The sequence below is a fragment of the Anas acuta genome, chromosome 4 (assembly GCF_963932015.1).
Source record: "Anas acuta chromosome 4, bAnaAcu1.1, whole genome shotgun sequence".
In the NCBI taxonomy this organism is placed as follows: domain Eukaryota; kingdom Metazoa; phylum Chordata; class Aves; order Anseriformes; family Anatidae; genus Anas; species Anas acuta.
Genome location: NC_088982.1, coordinates 31,177,617 through 31,202,392, shown reverse-complemented (window position 1 = coordinate 31,202,392; position 24,776 = coordinate 31,177,617). Strand labels below are relative to the sequence as shown.

Sequence of the window (24,776 nt, the reverse complement as noted above, 5' to 3'; positions counted from 1 at the left end):
TTTCATTGAAGTACATCAACACTATGTCTTTAATGTTACACAAAGATCAGCGTTACATCAGAGAGCTTTGCGATCAGGAAAGTACAAAGGAGGTATCATAAAAACAATCAAGTCAGTTGCATGGTCAGTTTATCAGGCTGCTGAACAGAGCCAGTTGAGTTTTTATTTCTTGGTTTAAGAAAACTTCTTCATGAAGCGGAGTTTCAGGTATGAAATTGCAAGGAATATTACTGTCATGCAGGCAAGAGCCACGTGATTCTGCCACAGGCCCCAGGTACTCACGTCAATGCCTTGACTTTTAAGATACTGGTCTCCAGTACACCACCTACAGATAAATACAAACAGATTTATAAACGTTGTCTGTTTTAAGTATCTAGGAGGATCCCTAGAAGTTGTCCTCTGATTTCATGTCAATAGGAGGATGGGCAAACCTCTGTTAAATGTTGCTGGTTTATTTTCTATTTATAAGTTTGTTTTTCAGGTAGCTACAGTCAGTTTCTTGCAGGGGGCTGAAACTGATTTTGTTAGGCTTCATGATCATAATGTGCATATGCATTTTAGTAAATACAGTATTAGAAAAGAAAAGCATAATGGCAGGTATGTCTAATATTAACAAAGTGTGACAAAGCACAGACCGTTCTCTGCAGACCGATGCAAAAACCCAGTAAGAGTCCATCTTCCATATAAAAGCTCCTGTGAATTCTGCTGGTCATTGATAAACGTCCATGAACAGACTAAGACTCATGGTGGGATTCATTTTAATGCACCCAAATACTTACATCGGGATTATTGGCTGAGAGTTATCCGTGCCAGGAAACCCTGTGTTGTTGGTGCAAAAGTTCAGACCAGACAGTTCATTAATTTGTAATGCCTTTTAAAGCAAAAGAAACAATGACAATAGAAATTAGCAGGTAAAGGAATGATAAGTTAGCAAGCTGAGACATAATTCAATTGATATATATTGTAAAAGTATGATGGTATAATTATTTATTATGTTGGCCAAATCTACTCTTTACCAAGAGCAGCTCAGTGTCTTTTATGGTTAAGAGAGAAATGTGTGCAGTCCACACAGCACAATGCTCGAGTGTTTGTAAGCTGTAACACCACCCATGGGTTAGAGTGCTTTTGCACAGGAATATCCCAGCCCCAATTTCTCAGTGAAACACCACCATGCCTTAAATTATCAAAAAATGGGAGAGAAGTTGTCAGCTTGATGTGGGTTTGTTTGATGGCAAAGAGAAAAAATACTTTTTGAGGGATAAAACTGTTGTTCTTTATGATGTATCATTTTCGTCCCTCTATGTTCCAGTGCAAAGCTAATTAGTTAGCTTTGTCTCTCTCTCATTTGAGGTCCTTCCTTCTTATTGAAATTAGCTCTTCTAAACAGCCGTGGGTGTTACCTGATGAGAAGCCCTTCTTTCAAGATGATACCACACTAAGTTTGAAGATCGCTGTATTTTAACTAGCTTACCTTTTGCTCATTAATGCATTAAATTTGGAATTTCTTCTACCACTAGTAAAGGGCTTCCTTTTAAGCAAATCATTTTCATGTCAGTACACAGGAAACTACAGCACTTACTGTCATTCCATATCGAGGGATGCTAAAGTACTTGAGCCAGGAAAGCCAGGACATGATGCTCGTGAGATTTACCAGCAACCCAGAGAAAATCTAGAGTGAAAATAAAGAACATTGCTGCGAGCACTTCTCCACATTGCTGGCAGTACTCTGCCTGCTGGAGCTGCTGAGAATACCGCAGGGAAACTCTCCCCGCCTTGCACCCAGCCCCAGGTTGTTTTGGAAAGCACAAATCCAAACTCAACCCCGCAGTCTTTCTGCAGAATTTGGCTGAACTCTGTGCAGTTTGGATTTCTCCCTAGTGAAGTAAACAATGCTACTCACAATCATAAAAACAAATGCGATAGTCATGAATAGGTTGGCTACAGCAACCACGTCGTGTCCTGTTGCGATGGCGAGAGCCATGGAAGTGGCTGTGTAGGACACCATCGTAAGGGTAAACAGCATTATAAAGAAGGCTTCTGCTGTCGGCTTCAAACCTTAAAGAGCAAAACAAGAAAGTTTTCAGTATGACCCTGCCAAAAGCAATACCACAAGCTCTACAGTGCTGTGCTGCCTACAGAATGTCTTGTCTGCCAGCATAGGCTGTGTGGTTGAGACCCAAGACTGCAGTTGGACTGTGACATCCAAAATGTGCATACCCTGTCAGCAGAGTTATGCTAGGAAAACAGTCTGCCTGGGATATGTTTGAGCATGGCATTTGAAGGCGTTACAGTGCTGTAAAAGTCGGTGCTAGCAATTTTCAAATTTCTGCTCATTAACCAGAAGACTTTTCACCAGAAAGTGTAAGTTGATAGTAACTCAAACTACATGATGTTCTTATAAAAACAAACAAACAAACAAACAAAAAAGACACTTTTCCTTTGATAGGTATTATTGCAAGCATAAAAAAGTATCTCGTAAGAGTCACTGAAAGTTAAAACAGCTATAAATGAAAAGGAAGAAATCAAACACGTATGGTAAGGTAATGACTGTGACTCTCCTCTTTCTAGGGGCAGTGGAGAAGTAACACACTGCATGTTCTGACCAGAATGCTCAAATCTTAAGAAGTGTGTCTGTAAAAGCATGGCATGCTGCAGGCAAGCACAATAACCGGTGCCATGCCAATGTAGTGCTCTAGCAAGTATAAATCTACGTATATACATGTGCATATATACAAGTGAGAGCCTTGTTAATTTGTTGGGGGGCTGGTAACAGAAGCGTGGAAGGCAATACTTGCCTAACATGAAGTATGTTATGCAGGTGAAGATGATGCTCGGTAAAGTCCTAACAGGTATCAAATCAGCCATCAGCTTTGAGATGAAATATGCAGCTGTTCCGTAGTACCCGCTGATATACTCATGTCTGGAACACAGAAATATGTACAGCACGTCACAAAATCTGATCACTAAAGTAAATTTGTTTTAACTTGGAGACAAAAGAAGCCTGGTGTAAACTGGAAAAAGGAAAAAAAAAAAATTCTTTCATGGATAGGCTGTAATGTTAGTGTCCAGTAAGCCATTCACTACAGTAATGGTGCTGTTTTCATATGCAAATTAATATGAATACTTGTGCACATGTTTTTTTAGTAAAGGTCTGTATTGGCAAAACAGAGAGAGTAATGTGGAATTAACTTTCCTTTTCTCGGTAGTGCAATCTGTACAGCCTTAAAGAGTCCAGTGAGGCACAATTTAATGTTGTCACTAGCAAGTCACAATCTTACTAATCAATACCTAAATAGGGTGTTCACTGATTTTTTCCTATAAATATTAATTTAAAACTCATATGCAATCATAGATATGCAATCATAGATAGGCATATGCAATCATAGATATGGTTTGGGGGATTTGCAGACAGTTCACTAACAGGCTAAGAGTACGCATGGAGCACTGACAGGGAAGTAATTTGAAAACCATACACAAGGCATACTTAAATGTCCAGGAAGATAAGCAAACAGATGACCTCTCTAACAACAGACCGTGTTCATGTTTTAAAAGGTTTTACTTACATAAATATCTTCTTTTCCACAACAAAGAGTTCAATAGCTGAAATACTGCTGAAGCACTGGTTGGTGGTCAGAAAGAACATGGCACCAACTCTACAAACAGCAGAACGGTAGGCAGCATTAAAAACGTGATACAAATGCAGTTTTTTTGCAGTGTGCCATGTGCAGGCACACATGCACATTGTGGCCCTGGTGTGTGGCAGCGTTTGACCCCCCATACAGCGTTCCCCAGGAATTTGTGTGGCTGCAAATTCGGGGCCACAGCAAAGCTGACATGGTTCGCACAGCATTTTGCTACACGAGGGCAAGGATGGTCTGTTCTTTGATACAGTCAAAAGCTTGAAAATGAATTTCCTATTTTCTTTAGTTTAATTTCCTGAGAGTTTAAAAACTCTCTGGCTGCGAGGCATATGTCTGATAAAAGACAAGGAAAGCTTGCTGTCACACTTTTATAAGTGGTTTAAAACTAGACGGTGGATATGTCAGTGCTCTGAAGCAGTTCCCTGCAGTCTGCTGCAGCTCTGCATTTTCAGCTGCCTGACGGGCACTGAAAAATGTCATCCTGCTGAGGAACATCGTTCCCTTCAGCTGCATGGCTCGGCCAGGCTGCAGCACACCAGGCAGGACCGGGTTCCTGCATCGCTGTTGGGCAGGGAGGAAGGAGACCACCCTCACCTCCACATCACAAAAGCAGCATGACCTGACGTACTGAGGAGGAGCATTTGCTCTAATCAGGCTGATAGGTTCCTAAAGCTCTCAGTGGTTGCTTATCCAATCCTGTCCCATATCCTGTCATAATAATGAGGGAGCTTTTGGAAAGCCAGTGAGTGAACTGACTAACCTGTTCTGGAGGCCAGCGGTGTCGTTTTTAAGTCCAAAGAAAATGGCACCTACAACCAGTCCCAAGAAAGCTGTAACAACCACCTAAATGCAAAAAGAAATAAAAGAGCAGGAAAAGTATTTTTCTCGTTGCTTTCAAAGCCTCAGCAATTATTTTCACTCTCCCCAGTGTACAACTGTGGGGCTCAGTTGCACACCTTATTCACGGGATTTGTTCTTAACAGCATTGGTATCAGGCAGTTCTGTCATCTGTAAGCCCCAGCCATGCCTGAGCCTTACCACACTAAATCACTTGGTCTGGGGAACCCTGTCCCCAAGATCTTGCCGACAGGAGCAGGTGTCAGGGATAATTGAGCTCCGAAGCCAAGTGTACGGGAAAGCAAGGATCCTAGCAAGACCCCTTTGGAGGAGATTAATGAGCAAGGCTTAATGAAGCGTGTACTTGTAAAGGCATGCATGTAAAATCCATCCCTAACGAGGTGGGGAAAGAAAAGAGATTGTGAGAAAAAGTCAGGACCATTAACCTTGGGGTATTACAAGATGGGTGAGAGTCTAATTCTTGTCACAAGGTCAAGCTTTTACAAAGCAATTATTAAGGATCTCCATCAGATCAGCATACAGACACACACACACACACGTACTCGGAGCCTTTTAACCTTGGCGACTCTGGGCTCATTTCCACTCCATGCTGGCTGCTTTGTTCACTTGTTATGTAGAATGTAACGAAGGCAGCAGTCCCTGCCCCTGCCTTGGGCCTGATTTCTCTATTGCTTCCCCTGCTGTGAATCGCTGTGGGAGGTTTGATGGCCTAGAGCCTGCAGGGTTTGGTTGGAGCACTGGGGGATTCCTGAGGCCTGGTAGCCTTTGTGTGTGAAGGCAACACACGACTTTGAACCAGACCACACTTCTGGCTTTGGTTCTGCTGAAAAAGCAGCGCTAACAGGGCCAGTTGGTAGAGCATGCTCATGTTCTGTAGCAAGAGCTAGGCTCTGGTTTTCATGACTTATTTTTCAGAAGGTATCACACTCATTGTGAACAGATGGGAAAGTATCTCTACATACGAGCCAACACTTAGTGAGCTAGGATAATGAATTATGCAATCATAGTCATTGAACTATCCTTGGGTGGAGGTGAGGGGCAAGATTTGAGGGCAAATCCTGCTGTGCTAAGGTTGGACAATCAGCCTAGAGTTTGAGGCATGCTCCTCAGACAAGGTGTGCAACTGTGGAGTTGTCTGTCCCTGGCCAGCAGCAGGGAGCAGAACACCTTGCTGGAGAAGACTCTGCCTCCTGAGGTTTTATGTAGCCCAAAATACATCACTGAACTCATTGCGCTGTTCATGTGGGAGCATTCAGGGCATCCTCTGGTGAGCTGTCAAACAGCACACACTTTTGCACACACTTTTTTTCAGATGCTACCTTCAGTCAAAATACCAAGAGGCAAAACTCTTCCCCACGGCTGGTCTAATACAGGAAAGGCTGAAAGTGAATGTTTATTACAGACCAGATAGATACAAATAACCTTACCTGAGCTATGGAAGCTTGAGGGTTTCCTAGCATATTTTTGAACGTGCGCCTGGACACCCACTTCAGCTGGTGACAGAAGGAATTGGTATATGTAATTTGTCTGAAAAATGCTTTTGTTTTCTTTGTATTCCCCAAAGAAATATTCTCTAGTATTGCTTTTGTTTCTTGGTAGTAGGTAGAGTTGCAGTATTTTTCTGCTAACTTCTCAGCCAAGGTTGTGTTGTATTCAATGTGTTCTTCAATGCTCTCTGCTGGAAAAGTTGAAAAAAAAAAAGAAGATTAAAAAAAAAAAAAAGAGTAATGTAAGGGATGGGAAGATGCGTTAGGAGCTAGGCCTAAAGAGTTCCACAGTTGAGGTGGGAGCATTACTAACGAAGGAGAAGAATTGATATGCTTGTTTAGCTCCAGAGACCCGCTGCACTCAGCCTTGTGCAAAAAAGCATGTGTGAATGCAGGTGAGAGTTGCTGGTTTGGGGATGATTTCAGCCATAGCCCAACTTCAGGGAAGCATTTCCCCATCCCTATTCCCAGCTTACTTGGAGCTGAGAAAAAGGAATTTCAGAACAGATAAGCCGTTGTTCCATTATCTTAAAACTAACTGTCCTGGTAAATATAAATTAAAAAATTATTGTCCTGGTTTGTCCTGGTTTGTTAAAAAATTAAAAAATAATTGTCCTGGTTTGTCATTAGAGCTAGTGCAGGACTTCAGTTGATTTGCCTTGAAGATGAAACCAGCTACTTCCCTGTGCTGAGCTGTAACAAGATTTCCTTAAATTCCCAGACATTACAGCTTCAGCACAGGTAAATATTCTTTTGCCTTTAACACCTAGTAATTTGATTGTGACACAAAAGCATGCAGGTCAGCTTGTTGAAGAAATGGATAGCAACAATAAATGAATAAACACCTCTCTATGAGAGGCAAACTATTGCAGAGACAGGAATATTTTATATAGCAGGGCTGTACGTGAATTTGGTATTTACTTCAGGAAGTGTTAATTATTTTCAGTGTATAAACAAACAGTATGTAGGAAGGTCATAGCCTTAAAGCAGCAGGGCTCAGCAGTACATAATAACCCGAGGCACACAGATAACCGTATGCGTGTACAACACTGTTACTACTCGTCTGGCACTGTGAGGGATGTGTCTGTGCTGGGCTGGACACCTGGCTGCAGACGTGGCAGATATTGCATTCAGCTCTCTGCCTTGTACCTGAGTTGTCTTTGTCGGTCTTGTTCACCATCACCGCCGTGGAGTCCCCGTTGATGATGTCCAGGAAGAAGTCAGCAGGATTGTTGTAAGGCTCGCACTCGTAGCCTGCAGTGACAGCGTGACAAGTGCTAAGTGGCAGCTCGGTGATGGGCAGGAGGCTCGCATGTCTGTACGAGGGATGCGCGGCGCTGCTGAACCCCAGCCTGCTGAATGCCTGCTGAACCCCAGCCCACGCTTTGTCTGATTAACACGTGCCCAGGAACAGCAGATTAGAAGTCAGCCCCATCATCCAAAACACATACAGGTCAAGAGGTGGTACCCCAAGAGAAACACTCAGCCTGTTAAAATCTTGGACTTGCTAATCCATACCACATCCAGCTCTCATGACGTGCTATTGCTGTTTTTCTTGCTCAAGTGCTCATGCAAGCTGGGGATGTAGGCGCAGCAGTCACCACAGTGTGTTATGCTCACCGATAGATTGGAAGTAGGTGATGGCCTGCTGAGCGGGGCCGTGGTACAGCATCCGCCCCGCGGCCAGGAGCGTCAAGCTGTCAAACAGCCGGAATATGGAGTACCGTGGCTGGTGGATGGAGAAGATGATTGTTTTTCCTTGCTTTGCCATCCTGAATGGAGAGTGAAGAGTAACAGAGGTGTTAGCTGCAAGAGTCCTTTCAGCATTTAGACAGAGAATTTGCAAGGTCATTTAAGGCTTGGTCAAGGGCAATTAAGTCAGGATGTGAGAAAGGGGAAGGGGGAAGGAAAAAGGATGCAGAGGAAATCTATAGGTGATACCTAAAGTGCTTCTGTGAGAAAAGGGAAGTTCCCTCTCGCTGGGGAGGCCGCAGGGGGAGAAGGTCCAGGAAGGCTCTGGTGCAAATTGGAAGGCTCTGGAGAGGGGCGTTTAAGTCATTGAAGTGTAAGAAATGTAAAATGATGTAAAATTTGCAAGTTTTTGTTTTCCCAAAGATAGGGCTGAGATGTTGTGATGGGGAAGAATCTAGCTGCGTTCTAACTAATATCTGTAGTCAGACTGTACAGCAGGCCTATTTATCACTGTTCTGGCCAAGGCAGATGTGAAAATAAACACTTGCACCTAAGAACATAGCTGTCAGGGACAGACAGCAGCCCAGGTGTGCACCTGGGACATTGCTTGGCACTGGGAGACCAGACTGCCTTTTCTTACTGCCTTTGCTGTTTTGGCTCGTTGGAAAACAGTGCTACGTGTGATTTCCCTGTCTGCTTATTCTAAACACAATCCAAGTGCAAACCAAGTGCAGGCACTGGTTCCAAGGACATCACCTTTTCAGTAGCAGCAGGACGGCGTTAGCGGTGCTGGCATCGAGTCCAGTGGTTGGCTCATCCAAAAAGAGGATGGTGGGATCTGTGATGAGCTCCATCCCAATATTGGTCCTTTTCCGCTCTCCCCCGGACACCCCACGAGTGAACTGGGTGCCAACCTGGTGCGGAACAAGAAATTTGGGTCAGGTGGCCTGATAACACATGCTGCAGTGACCAGCATCCTCCTGGCACAGCGGCATTCTGGAAGAGCTGTAAGAAATTTCTTAACATCAGAGGTAGCTGCAGTATCCTCACTACCTTTCCCCGTCCCCATGGTGTGATAACACATGCAGTAGCAGCGCAGAGCCTGTACCAGTCACCACGCAGAGGCCTTGTTAATTCTTACAGTACTGAAATTCTCTGGGCTGCTTTACTTTTTTTTCCCTTTTTTTTTTTTTTTCATCTGCCACGTGACTAATTAAATCACTTCATTTTTCTTCGTGATTTAAGCACTGCATTTAAATGCCATTACCTTGGAGTCCGCCACTTTGCTCAAACCCAGCTCCTTGATGATCTGATTAACTCGTTCATTTCTGTCCTGCTCCTTCACAGAGTTTGGCAAACGGAGTGCTGCTGAGAACTGGAAGTTTTCTCTGATGGTCAGGGTTCCCATCACCACATCATCCTTCAAAAGAGAAAGAGCAGATACTCGATGTTCGCTCGGCAATTTGTGTTTCCCCTGATAACTGCATCTAGCTGTGTTTTATGTGGTCCTTGCATGGAGAGGGGTGGTGCCAACTGCCACAACATGTAGCAGGAGCTTCCAAGGAGGAAGGAGGGAAAGGTATGCCCTGAGGGATGTCGTTTTCCTTCACTTCTTGGCATGTGCTGCTCCCCAGCCCACCCCGGACAGACCACGCATTGGTGACACCACCCCTGGGCAAGTGGAGATGACAGCTGTGCACTTGCAGCACTGCTGCCGTTTCTCGCAGCTGTCCTACCTGCACTACGTATCCAGAGGTACATTTAAAGTTGGCAGGCTGAGGAGCTCCGTTGATCAAAATGTCACCAGAAAGCCCGTGAGGGTCTTTCCTTGCAGCCAAAATGTCGAGCAGCCTAGAAGAGAAGGAGGTCACTTTGTGTAATTGGCATGTACGAGGTCAGATGACACAAGATGGACAGCGATGTGTAAGCATTCTGTGGTAGAAACATGCTATTTAGAAAACATCTGGCAGCCTTCGAGGAGCTGAGTTTCTTTTCTCCTGGCTTCTTAAGGAAGTGAGGTCTGTGCAATTTCACAGTTTGTGTCCATTCACTCAATAGCAGAAGCTTAACCCAGAATGATACGCAGTGTATCAGTGAAGTGTGCTACACTTAAATTACATATTTGTCACTTAAGTTGTCTTTTTGATTTCGGGTATTTCTAGAAATCAGTGAGATTTGCATAGTTGTAAATGAAACAAAATCTTTCCCTTAAAGTTTTGTCTATTACTGCAAAATATGTGCAGATTCATTTTCTCCTTGGTGTAAATGATGCATAGAACAGAGGGGACACTTACGAAGATTTACCACTGCCAGTGGGCCCCAAGATTGCATTCAGCCCTGGTTTCATGATGCCACTGTAAGACAAAATAGATAGATGACATCAGTAGTTCAGAGTTTCTCTCAATCTGATTTTCAGGCAGGCTACACTCAGAAGCCAGGTGGAAACAGCTTTTAAGTGTTGAGCTGGGGAGAAGAGCCTGTAGAAATGATGGATGGGGATGCTGCTGCCTTTTCTCCTGGTTGCTGGAGTGTGCACAGGTGTTGCTGCTGATAGTTCTGCCTAGCCCCTAAATGTGCACTCAGCGAGTACTTGTGTACGCAAGAGGCAGGCTGTACGTGCAAATGCCTGCGTGTTGTGATGGCAGCTTTGTCTGGCACTGAACTCTGGTCCCTGTTGTGAGTACCTGGGCTTAGGGTCTGGCCCAGGACAGCCATTCTTGTGGTCTAGCACTGTGCAGCCTTTGAGGCTTGGTTTTACTTTCTGACCCATGCTTCTTCTGCTTTAATTTCTTACTGTGGAAATTTCTGGTTCTACAGATTAAGAAACATACACGGTACACAAGTGGCTCATTTGCCACAGCCACAGTACTCTGGCCATGGCCATAACTCAGGCAGGTGAAAGCAAGGATATCTATTATATGTAACATTTATATAATTCTGCACATTGTGATCAGTGGCTGAGTGATGGCAGCGGGCTTCGCTGCCAGGAACGGAAATAAAAGATGGGCTTACTCCAAAGAGAAGTCAAAATACCTACTTGAGATCTCTCAAAACTTCTTTGCTCGCTGTTTTTCTACAGCACAGGAACCCGGACTTCACCTTCACACTGTAGGAGATGTTGTGGAAAGTTAGTGTGCTTCCTCCCTGGTCTGCCGGGTCTGGAGAGAGCTTGCTGCTCGGGATGCCATTTGTGCTCGACTCTGACATCTGAATGTTTATGTAGGACTGGCCTTCTGCCATTTTTCCTCTAGAAATTAAGAAAATGGGGGGAGGGGAGAAATAACTTGGTTAGGTATGGAGAAGAAAGATGTGTCTGGCCCAGTGTGTGGCACTGGACCTGCTGGGGGCCTTGCAGATGCATCCATCCCAGTCTCTCTCCATCTGGGGAGGAGCCTCCCAGCCCTAGCGAGCCCTTCTCCTGTCTGGGCTCCAGGCACCTTTCACTGCAGGGCTTTGCTGACCTGATGCTCCTCCTGGAGGGCAGCCTGGGACAGAGGAGCGCTGCAGGTAAATCCTGCCAGCATGTTTGAGACTGCCGGCGCAACAGGCTCTCTGAAAGGCCAGCTGCAACCCATGAGGGGCAGGGGGACCTGGCTTGATATTCCTCTCACCCCTGGCACTCCTGTGCAGTGACAGCAAAATTTAGAAATCGTTGGTTTATGTTTATAATCGAAATAATTCGGTGAGGCTACAGGAATGCAGCAACTGGCACCGTTCCCAAGGCTTTCTTTTCCTTGGGCTTGTTTTTATGTCAAATCTAGAAGGCTGTTGCAGTGTAATAGCCATCATTACCCCTCCTCGACTGACCCCTTGTCAGCCAGGCTCCTACCTGTAAGCCCATCTCAAGGTGCAGGCAGTACAGGGAGAACATGCTCCTGGGGGATGCTGCCAGCCTTGCTCAGGCAGAGCTTCGTCCCCTTTGTGCTGCCGAGTGGCACGGGCTAGCTGAGACAGGGACAAGATCCGCCCCCCCCATGTATATCGGGGGGACTGCTCTGACTCTAACTAGGGCAGCTGGCCCTGGGGGAAATGTTGGTAACACAGCAGTTTGGGGAAACAGAGAGGCAAGAGGAGCTGCCAGGAGCTGTGGGAAGGTCAGTCCCCTGCGTTAATGTGGCTGTTCCCTTGCAGCAGGGAACGCAGATGGCGAGACCTTCTCAGGCATGCTGAATAAATGGGAGAGCAGTTAATAAAACGAGCCTCTCCAAAACAGCCATTTAACCTATCGCAGTCATATGGTCACATAAAAACCCAGCCCTTATCTTTTCCAGCATCTTTTCCACTGATGCTGGCATGCTGTTGTGGTTGTCTGACAGCCAGCCAAACCCCTGGCAGCGATGAGCAGAGTGAAGTGCTGCCTTCAGGACCAGGCTTTCTGCATGTGAGGGCTGGTGGCCAGCAGCACGGTCCCACCAAGGCCACCTCTTCTGACAAAACTGGGCAGCCAGCTGCACGATGTGGGTGCAGAATACACCAGAAGAAAGCGCAGCACTGCCCTAGGTATATTGATGCATCTGTACGGCACCTAGATGAGGATTTTACTCACCCAGATTTTTCTCAGCTTAGTGTTTCAGTATTCCCAATGAAACATTGTGAACATGCTGTGTGAGCTGGGAGTCTGTGGAATGGTTTCGCTGATTTTCATTTTGTTTGGGTTTGCTGCTTACTGGCAGGCTGTTCCAGCAGTGCTTTGGGTCACGGCTGGCACAGCGCAGGGAGAGGAGCAAGTGCTACCTGTAGAAGTAATGTCTGTGCGCCCCAGCATGAAGCTTGAAATTTGGTTCTCTCTTTTGGAGACTTTGTTGTGTTGTTTTTTTTTGTTTGTTTGTTTGTTTTTACATTACTGTAGGGTAAGTGCTGCCAGTGAGATGCTCATTTTATAAACAAACCCTTCCACTTCTGATCTATCAATAAGCTTCTCCATAGGAATACAGGAGGATGCTCCTTTATGGCAAATGTAATTGTTAGCTGTTTGTAATTGCTTCTTAAGAATGGATTTGTAAATATTATTGTAGTTCTTGTAGAGAAAATAATTTATCGAGTTTAATGTGAGATAGAGCTATGAAGCATACTAATTCAGAACACTTGGAGGACAAAGAAACAAACTCAACAAAATCTTAATCAAATTGTTTCATATGCAATGTAGAATTCCCTCAATGAAGTTGCCTATAATTCACTGCAAACTGCTTTCAAATATCAAATATTTCAGATCAGAAAGGAGCAGGAGAGTCAATGCTATTGTGTACTGGCCGCCGTATTCAGAAACACTCATTAATATGATGAAATATTTCATATCCTCATCAAACCAGCTCTGGTTAAAATCCAATTTTATATTCAACTGATGCAAAAATAATGATGCGCTCTTTGGGAATATTACAAATTGGATTTATTTGCCCCAAATCTTCTAAAATATTTTTGTTGCAACTGCTTTCAGCATCGATCTCAGTTCAAGCCTAATGGAAAACACTTTCCTTCAGAGAGACTTAGTCTCAGAAAATTTTTTCAGGAGACAAAATATTGGATCTTGAGATTTAACATTTTACTAGTGGCAAAATGAAATTACTTTCTTAAATATACCATGAAATCTCATTGCCTGATGTTCAAATGCAAAGACAAACTCATTGTGCTCACTCTTCTGTGTCTGCTTCTCAGACCTATAAAGTACAAAGTCTTATTCTCTGTTCATATGCAATGGCACAAAGCAAAACTAGAAACAACTAAACATACCACAAACTACCACTGACTTAAACTTACCTTAACTTTTTAACTGCACCAAACCCTATCTGGAGTATTTCAAACAGTTTTAGTGAATCTGATTGAAAGCCTTAAGGTATAGTGTATGTGTAAAAGCTAAGTGACATTCCTTCATGCCAGTCTTCCTCAAAGCTTTGGCACAGGCAAAATGTGCAGTTCAAATACAAAAAAACATCCCAGTAAAGTGGCAGTAAAATTTCAAGTGGCAAAATTCAGCAGTGCATTTTGGATGATTTTTGAAAATCTGTCTGGTTACTGTAAGTATTTTATCTCTATAGAGAATTTGAATTGAAATTACTTAGGGAGGAAGAGTTGTGGTGACCCCAGCAGCTTTTGGCAAAGTTTTCTAGACAAAGGTCAAAGCCTTCAAATTATAACCTGCCCTCCTTTTACTGAATCCTTGAGCCTGCCAGGGAAACTACTATTGAAACAGCTTTAATTTCTCTTATCGATAACGGGTGCAAAGTTTAGCTTTGTGGCGTGCTAGCTGAAATGGTTTCTATTATAAACATGCATCTTAAACTGTGGACAAATATAAATTCAGAGGGCTGCACAGCCTCACACTGCCAGCCCAGCACCGCACAGCCTTCTTTCTCAGGAAAACGCATAGGAAAATAAAACCACCTGAGTAAGTAAGGATAATGTGATTCGGACAATCTGCATGTTGATTGGAAACTGATTTACCGGGGATTTGTAACCTGCCTTCGGTGCAAAGCAGCCCTCTGCACTTGGGTAAGTGTTGTCTGTGGTGCATCAAAACACACAGGCAAGCTCTGAACGCGGCTCTTCCTGCAAAATAGTCTTAACTTTTCACCATTTCACTAATTTGACTTTAACCCTCGAAGCTTTCTCCCCCCATTTACAAATCATATACTCATGAATTCCACACCGAACTTCTTGATCCAATTCCTCAGAGAGCTAGGAAAAAGTAGGCAGGTGTTTTGCCACATTTTCCCAGCCTCTGGATAAAACAGATAACCAAACCCAGGCACACCGTGACAGAAACGCTTTGCAGTGGCAGAACAGCCCCTGTGTGCCCCGGGGGCAGAAGAGCAAGCCCCCAGCCCGAGATGTGCCTGCTGCAGCCACAGCGGTGGGGCTGTGGCCAGTCACTCACCCTCAGCGCTGGGTCAGGACAGCAGGACAGCTGGGGTGGAGGCAGGGTGGTGGGAGCCGTGGGGAGCAGAGCAGTGTCCCCAGCCGCTGGCTCGGCCGGCAGGGACAGGTTGTGGCTCCGGCGTCATCGCGTCTTCTGCTCAAGTTGGGTTCCCCCTGCGCCGTCACCCCGGGGAGTCTCCACCCTCCACAGGGGTATGGAGAGGGCAGGGCCAGGGCAAGGCAGGACTTTCACCTCTTCTTACTTCAGCCCGCTGAGTGGTGGTAGTTTCATGGGATAACGGCAGGGGCATGTCCTTGATGCTGTGCGGGGAACCAAGCCTGGCACAGCCTGATGCAGGCAACTTGGTCCCTGGCACATCCTGAGTCCATGTCCATGCCTGGACATCCTCTCAAAGATGCCGTGGCTTTCCAGCAGCTGTGCTGAGACACACAGTGGAGGTGGTGCTGAGCACTCTGCTCCTCAGGTTTGCTGCCTGTCCTGCTTCCCTGTGCCAGGTCCGCTGCAGTTCCCAAGCTCAGTGCGCCCAAAGGCGAGTCGTGCCTGGAGAAGCTCCGTCTGTCATGTGCCTGCAGCCCCGGCACCGGCACCAAGCCAGCTTTTGTAGATGAGTGAGTTAATCTCTTAATGTTCAGGAATCGCATTCCTGGGCTCTTACCCTTTCTTTTATTACTAATTTTAACATGATTTAATTTTTTTTAATTTATACAAGACTTGCAAGTGTCCTAGCAACTAGTGAAGGCTACAGTGTGGTCCCAGTAGTGCTTGACAAGGTATTTATGTGACTAAATAAACGACTAAATAAATATATAAATAAATCAGTATATGACTAAATAAATACCAGTATCTCATGCAGGGAGCACATCTGCACTCTCACCTGATATCAGGTTGGGTATCCCCTGTTGAGTCAGCAAAAACCAGAGCACATGACCCAGAGGAGGCTATCACTATCATCAGCATGACTGATAAAGCAAAGAAGGAAAACGGAGATGACAAACCCTTGTTGTCATAGATACTCACCCCTAGAATGCAATGTGATTGTTTTGTTTTGTTTTGTTTTCCAGTTGAGGTCACAAATCATTCGTGCAGATCAGTTCCAAGCAGCTCAGTGGGTGCTTGGTCCTGCCTTCGGGACCACCTAAAAGAGAGCTGCAGTCTGAAACAAGGAATGAAAAGTATTCAACCTCTCTTTCTTCAGTGTTGTGGGGGTGGATGGGAGTTATTTAATTTGACTGGGAGGTTTCCTCGCATACAGCAAGCACATAAACTGTTCGGATCAAGTGGGGAGTCAGTCTAGTGAGGCTACTGGGACTAAGCTATGAACTTCACTAGTTGTAGAGATGCTTGAAAGTTTTGTAGGAGTATAGTACTGAGGTAATTCCATTAAAATTAGCAGTAAAAGAAGGACAAACAGTGTGGGCACATGGTTCCTGAGCAGTAAGATGAGATTTCATCAGTGGGGACTCTGACATCTCAGGGGGTTTGCTGTGACTGCAGTCACACAAAGTCTTGGCAGGAGCAGCTGAATCCAGACCTCATGTTGCTGCAGGGCTTGAAACCTGCTCCTTCTGAAGTAACTGATAAGAATGTTGAGAGATAAGGAGCTTCCACCCTAATCAATTTATTTATCTTACTGTCCTCAAGGCCATGCCTGCCATCTGCCTGTCAGCTGCTAAAAAGTCCTGGCACACTTATTTGTCAGATGAGAACGCATGACAAACATTCATACATTTTTCAACATCTATTTCAAGACAAACCTGTGGCCATATCACAAAAAAAGAAAAAAATAAATAAAAACCTGAATATTATTAACTGATTAAGTAGGGAGTTCAGCCTTTCAGACCTGTGTTTTGTGCAGTCAGGTGTGTGACACAGCCCTGTCACAGAGCAGACCTTTGGCCAGCTCACAATACACAGAGCAAGAGATGTCTCATCTCAAACCACGAGTGGGGCGTAGCCTTATCAGACAGTGCTTCAGAATAGCTTTCAGCCATTTGCATGCGCTGTTTAATATTAAATCTGACAGAGGGCCATTACCCCCGGCATCCTGTAGCTTGGGCAGGAGCTGCGGTCCTTGCAGCCACCAGCTGCGAGGCTCCTGGGGCAGCCTGTGGCTCTGCCGAGGTGGGAAGGGCTCCGTGCCGGTACCCCAGCACCTGGAGGCAACATTTGTAAAACAGGAACAGGAACATTTGTGAAACAGGAACTGTAGTTACATAGGAAGAGGAGATGAGCGTTAATTTGGGAAGAACAGTTGTTGCTAAAAAAAGGCCTGCAGTGGCGAGGGCTAGGACGGGCTGTGGAGCCTGAGTCTGATTTTACCTGCGGTGATGCAAAGCAGGAATGGCTCCTGAGCTGAGGAGCAGGGTGGCGTGGTGCAGTAGGGCAATTACACCGTGATATCGCAGGCAAAGCTCTTAGCAGCAAGAACAAGATGAAGATGGTGTGAGACTCGGCACACACACCGTAGGACGTTATCTGTGCTGCAGAAAAGGCCAGTTAAGTCACCAGGACGTAAACATCACATGTATTATTACCTGGTGCAGGGATATCTGGTCAGTGCCACTGATGCTCTGCCTCCTGGTGGGCCTGTCTGGGGCCCCGCGGTCCTCTGGCCTTACGAGCGCCTTGCCTCTGTTCTGCTTTGTGGACCCAAACGTGATGCACGAGCAGTCCCATTTGCAAGCCACGTGGAAAGGGTGAGGCCGGCAGTAAGAGCAGCGGGTAGGTGGCTGTCTGCTGTGTCAGAAGGCTGCTCCGCTATCGAAGTATCGCGAGCTCCTTCTAACGACCACAAGCCACGTCCTGTCTCGCTCTGTGCCCCAGCGGCCTGCTTTCTCTCCGAAACAGAGCCACAGCGAGCGCCGTGCTGGCTGGGAAGTGAACTCGGTGACATTCCCCATGCACGGCCCGGAGTCCAACCAGTACAAGGTCCCGCACCCAGGCGGGGCAGTGCTGAGCCCCAACACAGGCTGGGCAGGGAGCAGGCTGAAGGGATGGCTGTGGGGCTGCATGAAAACCAGGCACGAGCCGGCCACGTGTGCCAGCATCCTGAGAGCCAAGGGCATCTGGGCCCATGGTGCTGGGCTTCCCTGAGGGGCACAGGAAGGACTAGGGATGAGCAGCTGCAAGCCAGAGGGTGGGGGAACTGCTGAAACTTCCCAAAAGCTTAAGCCTTTCCATTCATAGAAAGAGAAGTTAAATATTTAGGGTATCTAGTATCTGAGGGGGAATGAAGAATAAATCCAGAGAGGATTCAGGGAATTGTTGAGCTACCACTACCCAAAACTAAAAAGAAGTAAAAGTTTATGAGGAAGAGGTGTTCAAGGAATTTGGAGTCATGAAATCCAAAGGAAAATAGATACTCCCTGATGGGAGAGAAATGCTGAATAAAGTGCTAATGAGACAAATATTAACTGTTTTACATCAAGAGGGTCATTGGGGAATTCAAGCAATGTGTGATGCTGTGCTATGGAAATATGTACGTGTAGGAATACGTATACTCTAGCTGAACAAGTATGCAGGAGTTGTGTAGTATGTCAAAAGGTAAATAGTAAAATTATCAGCAGTCAGCCCAAAGGGGCAAAGAGCCAGGAATTCAACACTTCCAAAATGTACAGGTAGATTTTACAGAACTCCTTAGAGTAGGTAGATTTGAACACTTGTTAGTCCTGGTAGATCATTTGTCAGGGTGGGTGGAAGCTTTCCCTTCAGTATCTGCTACTGCGAACATAGTAACGAAAGTAATTCTAGAACAAATAACTCCCAGGTATGGAACTGTTGAAAATATTGACTCTGATCAAAGAAATCACTTTATGTCAGAAATACTGCAAGGGCTAATGTGGACTCTAGGAATCAAGTGGAAATTTCACACTCCTTGGCATCTGTCCTCTTCTGGAAGGGTGGAGAGGATCAGACAATAAGCAGCAATTGACTAAGTTCTGGAAACTCAGCTTCCCCAAATGGAGTGCTTACCTTTGGCACTTCTCCAAATTCAAACTGCACCAAGAAAAGATGTGTGAGTTTCACCATATGAAATATGATTTGGATTGCTGCACATGGACAAAGGGAATGGATTACCCCAAATTGAGACAAAAGATGCTTTTCTTAAGAACTGTGTACTCGGGCTGTTGTCCTCTTTGTCATCTCTCAGGACCTGTGGATCATTAGCTCAAACCCCACCCTTGGAAGCCCTGATCCATCCACTCTGAGCAGGAGATTGGGATCTGATGTGAACATGGAGAGAACTGAAACTGCAGCCTGAGTGGGACTGTTCCAAGTGCTCCTGGCTACTGAGACAGCAGCAAGAACGGCTGAGAAACGGTGGACTCATACCTGGGTAAAAGCATCAGCTGACCCTGAGAGACTGCATTAACAAAGACTTTTATGGTTAAAACTGTTAAAACTATCTATTGTAAACCTTTAACTTCTCCTAAGAAGAATTTTTCATGAATTAATGAGTAAAAGGGATTGAATTACACAGACTTGGAGTGTTTCCAGGGAACACTCCCTGGAAGTGGGAGAAAGGGGGGTATTTAATCCCCACCAGAAGAATCCTTATTAGTTTGTGATTTTTATTGTTTTTCTTAATTATTACTTCTTAATTATTATAGGGGTGTATATATACATAGAAAGTATGTATTTTATTCTAGTAATACCTATTCTCAATGGATTAGCGATAGGATGGAAAGAAAATCAGCATTTCCAATTAATCCAGAACATCTCTTGAGTTCTATCTCGAAATAATTGTTGGATTTGCACCCAGATGCCTAGAAAGACTGAAAAGGTCTTGTCCCTGATTGCTATTCCCAGCAGCAACTGTGTCTGGATTCTCTAGATTTCTAAAAATGACAGATCATACCCAGTCCTGGGAAGGAACAGATTTTGAAGTTGAGCTCCCTACACCTAGTCCTAGCTACAATATACTGCATTATCAAAGGTGCCTTTTAAACAACATTGATAGAAAACTTGGGGAAATATTAGTGACCCTGGGTGTGGAAATATCCGTGAAAATAGGGAATAATCCAGACTGTACTAAATATGGTAGCCACGGGAATGCTAATATACATAAGGCACACTAGATAAAACATGAGAACCCTGTAACCAGATGGCCTGTCCCAAATGGCAAGGGGTGGTACTGGCTATGTGGCAATAAAGCCAGGAAGGTGTTGCCCCTAGAATGGAAAGGAGCTTGCACCCTGTAGGCAATAATTCCAAATGTAACCATTATTGAAGACTCACAAAACCAAAGCCCCTTGAGACCACACGCAGAATTAAGTGGACTCCAGGTAATCCTCCAGTAAAATTCTCTGCCATCTCACAGTTTTGCAAGGTGTTTTTTTACCTTGGTTAAGGGTGAATGAATTAGAAAAACCTATTGTAAATATCTCAAAATACAAAAATATTGTAAATATATTGAAGATCTAGAAAATAAGTTAGATAAGTTTGCAAAAATAGTACTCTAGAATCAAATAGCATTAGTTTTATTAATAACCTCATAAGGAGGAGCGTGCACTGTAATTAATAGTAGTTGCTGTATATATGTAGATCAAATGGGATGAATTTGACTGATCTCAAAAATATTTGGGGGAAAAAAAAAACAAACACAACATGATTCTACATAGAGTAGCTCAAGATTTCTAAGTTCCTGGGGACTTAGAAACATTTGGGAGAAACTAATTTTGTGATTACCTGAATAAAATCGGCTCAAACAACTATTTGTTGCTATTGTAATAATAATGGCATTGGATATCTGTCATCCCCCATGACATCCGAAGAAGAATACTGCACTTTAATGTTGGAAAAACTCCAGTGCGGTATGTGAAGAGGTGCAAAAACAACAATAGGAGTAAGAAAAGAAGAGGGGGAAATTGTGGGAAATTCAGTTGTGTTTTTTCAGTAGAGAATAATTTTCTGTATTACAAGGTAGTTGTGTAGTCATAATAAGGAGAAATGCTAAGTAGGTAAGTGGACAGCAGAAGGCCTCACTGTTCCAAAATAAGGTAGAAGCTTGAGAAAAACAGGATGAGCAGTGTGAGAACAGTAAAACAAAGATCACAAGTTCTCAAAACATAAGAAAGGAGAAATTAAAGGGTTGAAAAACAAGAAAAATTGTACATATATGGTATAGTGGAGCGTCGAGTAGCTTGTGAACCTGTAGCACTCAGCCAATGAGGAAACAGGGGAGGTAATCCGGTGTTGGGTAATAGGGAATAAAAGGTTATGATTTGGTTACTAAAATGCACTCCTGATTTACAGGATGCCCACCACTGCAATCACAAATAAAATAGCTTCACAGAAAAATTATTTGAGATTTTTCTCACAGTGGGGTGCCTTGGGTAGGTGGGCTTTTGGGCAGGCAAAGGAGAGAGGAGGGCCTTGGGGCTGGGCAGTGGGAGGGGAGCACACTGGGCGTGCAGACCCTCACTGGAGGTGGGGGTCCAGTCGTGTTGGTCCCTGACCCCAAGGACGCTGTCATGCATCAGGGTGAATAAAGGGTTCGAGATGGACAAAAAGGCACTTTCCCCCCTTCCCACATGTACTCATTGTCTGGTATAGTTCCCACCTTAAGTGTCCAATATTTATATCATATTTGGACAATGATGACAGTTCCTATTAACATGAAGTTATGGCAGTGATTGATTTACCACCTTGGCCACATACCAGATTGCTCCAATGAGCCGGAGCTCCCATTTGCTTAGAACCAGAAAAAGCTTTTATTGAGCTGGAACTGCAGCGAGCTTGGAACAAGCAGGAACAGGAGCTGGGTAGGGCTGGAGCTTTGAGGCACTTTGTAACAAGAAAGAGCATTTCTGGAGCCAGAGCTGTGATTAGCTGCACATTCCATCAACTTCAGGCATCAATTAGCAGCATCAATAATACAACCCAGTCCCCTGGTGGCCTACCCAGGTTCCTCAGCACCAAAGAGAGGTAAACAAACCAAATTGTCTGAAGTCAAAAGAAAGACAAACCAAGCAAGCTGGCTACAGACCAAAGAAGCAAATGGATCAGTGACTAACAAACACGAAACCACAAGCAGAAACACTTCCTCCTAACCCCTAGCCAGTGCCAGCTCCCTCACCTTGGCGTTCCCTGGGGAACTGCTGCTTGCCCAACCCTGCCAGCTGCCCCCCCACACCAAACTGTCAGGGCACTCACCAGACATTGCCTTTAGCACCGATATCCCCCGGTGCTGCCAGGTCCACACTCCTCGTCTGGGCTCAGAGCTGAGGCTTCCTGGCTTTCGGCCATTCCCATGTGCCATCAGCTGTGCTGGAGAAGCCCCCAGTGAGGTGGCAGCCCCAGTGAGGTGGCAGCCTCACGTTGCAGCTGGGAAGACACAGCTCTCGATGCTGCCTGAGCTCCCGGCCCTCCAAAGCAGTCACAGCAACAGCCACCAGGGTGCATGAAAGCAGAGACTGGGGCTCTCAGGAGTCTGCAGTAGGTGAGGGCTGAGGCACCGTGTCTGTAGGCTCAGTCACCCCCAGTTAGCAGACACTAGCATGTCACTTAGGAGACCCAGGTGTCAATATACCATCAGTTAGGGCCAAATCATCACTAGGAAGGCCAGCATCTGTTTCAGGAGCAGAGCAGGTGCTTACCTTACAAGTTAATTCAGAATTCAGCTCTTGAAGCACGTGTGTGCCCCCTGAGCCCTTACCTGTGCGTGTTCCCATGCCCGTGTGCACCCATCCACAAGACACACCACGGCCGGGAGACCCCTGCAGAGGGGCTCCTTTTGGGTAGAAAGTAAGTAAAATTTGTACCTTTTTCATGCTGGTGCCTGAACGTCAGCTCCCGGTCTGTCCATTGTCGTGGTTTCCCAGCGCTGCCACTCGCCCCACCAGGGGCCCTCAGTGCCGGCCACAGCTGGGAGAAAGCCTCCAGCTCGGTGTCCCAGTTTGGGCTGGGAAGGCCGGTGCAGGATGCGGGCAGAGCTGCAGTTACCCGTGCTGCTGCTTGTCGCAGGGTGGCAGCAGAGCTATCACCACTGCTCGCTACTCCCTTTCCTCCTCCTCCAGTGCTGTTCCAGCCCAAGCGCCAGAGCAATAAATCGGAAGCGGTTATAAGTTTTTCTTGACACTTTTATAAGTACTTACGCAAAATATTTAACCTGTTGTCTGTCTCTCCCCGTAGGCAGCAGCAGCTCGTTTGTATGGTTATTGATGGTATACAAGTGCATTTCCATTAAAAAAAAAAACTTAGATCAGATGCTCTTTGGGGTGGTGTCGGGAGAATATTAAAAGACTTCTGGTTTCTGGCTTCTTCCTTGCACCCGACTGCCCGGCCAGCCCTCCACAGTATTTCCTTCTGCAGACAGTTCATTTCCAGATCTCTGCTTTGACCGCCGGGCTCCTCAGCTGCAGATTTCAGTCTCCCAGTGGCTTCGCCCTGGCCATAACGTGGCTGTACCAGTTGTTAGTCAGTTCTGTTGCCCTTACTCCTTCACACATTAAACCCTCCCTGCTGCTATGGGATGGTGCTAGTGGCCCTTAACTTACTTAAATCAGGCAGCACGGCGAGCTCTGCTTAAATAGAAATCCTGAGCCCTGTCCCTGCCCACCTCACCAAAGTTGAGAGCCTCTGGGTAAGGATTAAGGGATGATCAAACAGAGGGGATGTCGTTGTGGGTGTCTATTACAGGCTACCGGGCCAGGATGTCAACACTGATGAATTATTCTTTGACAGATGGTTGAAATGTGGCCGTGGCTTTCAGGACAGTTGGAAGCAGCGACATGCACCAGGCTGCCTGTCCTGCAGGGCTCACCTGTGAACCCCCTGCTCTGCTGCAGGGCCCGGTGTCACCAGGGCACAAGGGGGGGGGGTGGGGCACTGGCTGAGCTGGAAGGTGGCTCCAGTTCTCGGACTGCAGGCCCTGCAAGCACGAGCAGAGGTAGGGGCTTCCCCTAGCTGCCTTCTGCAATAGCTGCATGGATAAATGCCTTGTTTATGTGGTTCTGCACGGTGATGGCTACTGCTAAACAGCGTGCAAGCTCAAACAATAAACCTAACCCAATCTAATCTTCTATTTGTAGAGAGCTTGTTGCAAAACAGATTTCACCCACCACAGAGGAGAAGGTACCTCGGAGCTGTTCAGCTCCTCACAGGAGAGCTGGAGCATCCTCAAACTGCAAATGAAGCCGCTGCCTCCGAGAGGGGCAGTCAGATCCCCAGGAAACACGAAGGGAACCAGGCCAAGCCCCAGCATCCCACTCACCTGGGGAAGCAGGAGCCACTGGCTCTGGGGCAGAAGGTCAGGGCTGAGCTGGGCTCAGTTCAGTCTATGCCTTCTGTGCCACCTGAGTGTTAAACACAGCACGGGGGATGCTCCCACCTCCCTGCCTGCCTGGCTGTGGCACCTCCTAGGCACAGCATGAGCATGAAGTTGGATGCAAAGGGGCTGGGGGAAGTGTCCCCCAGCACAGACACCTGCCTCCGACATCCCCTGCGTAAAGTGCAATGCGCTGACCCAGAGAACAAGGACACCGTCCCCTCTCGCTTGGTCCCCAGCAGAGCAACGTGCCACAGAGGACATAGCTCATGATAAGGTGCAGCACATTTCTGTCGGCTTCCCTAACCAAAAGGAAACATGACAGCAAACGCCAGCAATGTAAGCTCTCGGCAGCCAGGCACTAAAGCTGTGTAGCCATACAACATTGCTGGGGGCCTTTTTGAGACACACCAGGGTGTATTTAAGCTTTCGTTTTCCTGAGCATGTTCTCTTTAGCAAAATGGTGTGTCCAGCCATCTTCCTGGGGACGGACTTCCCTAGTGACTTACTAGATAATTAAGCAGCCATGCCTGCTGCTATCAGCCCAATAATTTAATTGGAATATTCATTCTGGCTTTTGATGTAGCTGGCCAGTGGCCTTGGTAAAGGTAATGGCTTTTGGCTCTGCAAAGAACATCAGATAAGCTTTTAAAAATTACATTTGCCACTTCTCAGCTGCTGTGCATCAATGCAATACTGGCTAAGGGAGGTCAGCCACAGTTTACCCTTGACTTGTGTGGATCAGGAGCTCACCTTATTTCAGTAGCTTTGTGCCAGCTCCCACCAACCAGCCCGAAGTCCCCGTGTATCAGAAGTCACAGTGATCTAACACTGAGGAGTTCTGCGAAAGGATGCACTTGAATGCTGAGGGAAATCTTGCTGATGTCTCGCTATCCCCCAAACAGATTGTCATGCAACATTAGTGGGGCAAACAAGGAACCTCAGACTTGGAAGAA

The 24,776-nt window shown here is 45.9% G+C and overlaps 1 protein-coding gene across 5 annotated transcripts; it reads right to left on the bottom strand.

Annotated features, from left to right (window-relative positions):
- On the bottom strand, positions 1 to 22,451 carry ABCG2 (ATP binding cassette subfamily G member 2 (JR blood group)). Of its 5 annotated transcripts, XM_068680496.1 has the most exons (17): positions 17,087 to 17,346; positions 15,570 to 15,687; positions 10,716 to 10,925; positions 9,973 to 10,032; positions 9,415 to 9,529; positions 8,946 to 9,098; positions 8,435 to 8,592; positions 7,607 to 7,758; positions 7,136 to 7,240; positions 5,927 to 6,177; positions 4,402 to 4,484; positions 3,564 to 3,653; positions 2,796 to 2,920; positions 1,901 to 2,055; positions 1,580 to 1,669; positions 780 to 871; positions 1 to 325 (listed from the first exon to the last, which is right to left on the bottom strand). In XM_068680496.1, the coding sequence occupies exons 3-17, from the start codon at positions 10,916 to 10,918 to the stop codon at positions 175 to 177; spliced, it is 1,983 nt and encodes a 660-aa protein (XP_068536597.1). In that variant the 5' UTR covers positions 10,919 to 10,925; positions 15,570 to 15,687; positions 17,087 to 17,346; the 3' UTR covers positions 1 to 174. The 5 variants fall into 5 exon arrangements, with proteins under 5 accessions (XP_068536597.1, XP_068536598.1, XP_068536596.1 ...); XM_068680497.1 differs by lacking the exons at positions 15,570 to 15,687; positions 17,087 to 17,346 and adding an exon at positions 22,316 to 22,451; XM_068680495.1 differs by lacking the exon at positions 15,570 to 15,687.
- Positions 22,452 to 24,776: the final 2,325 nt, after the last annotated feature.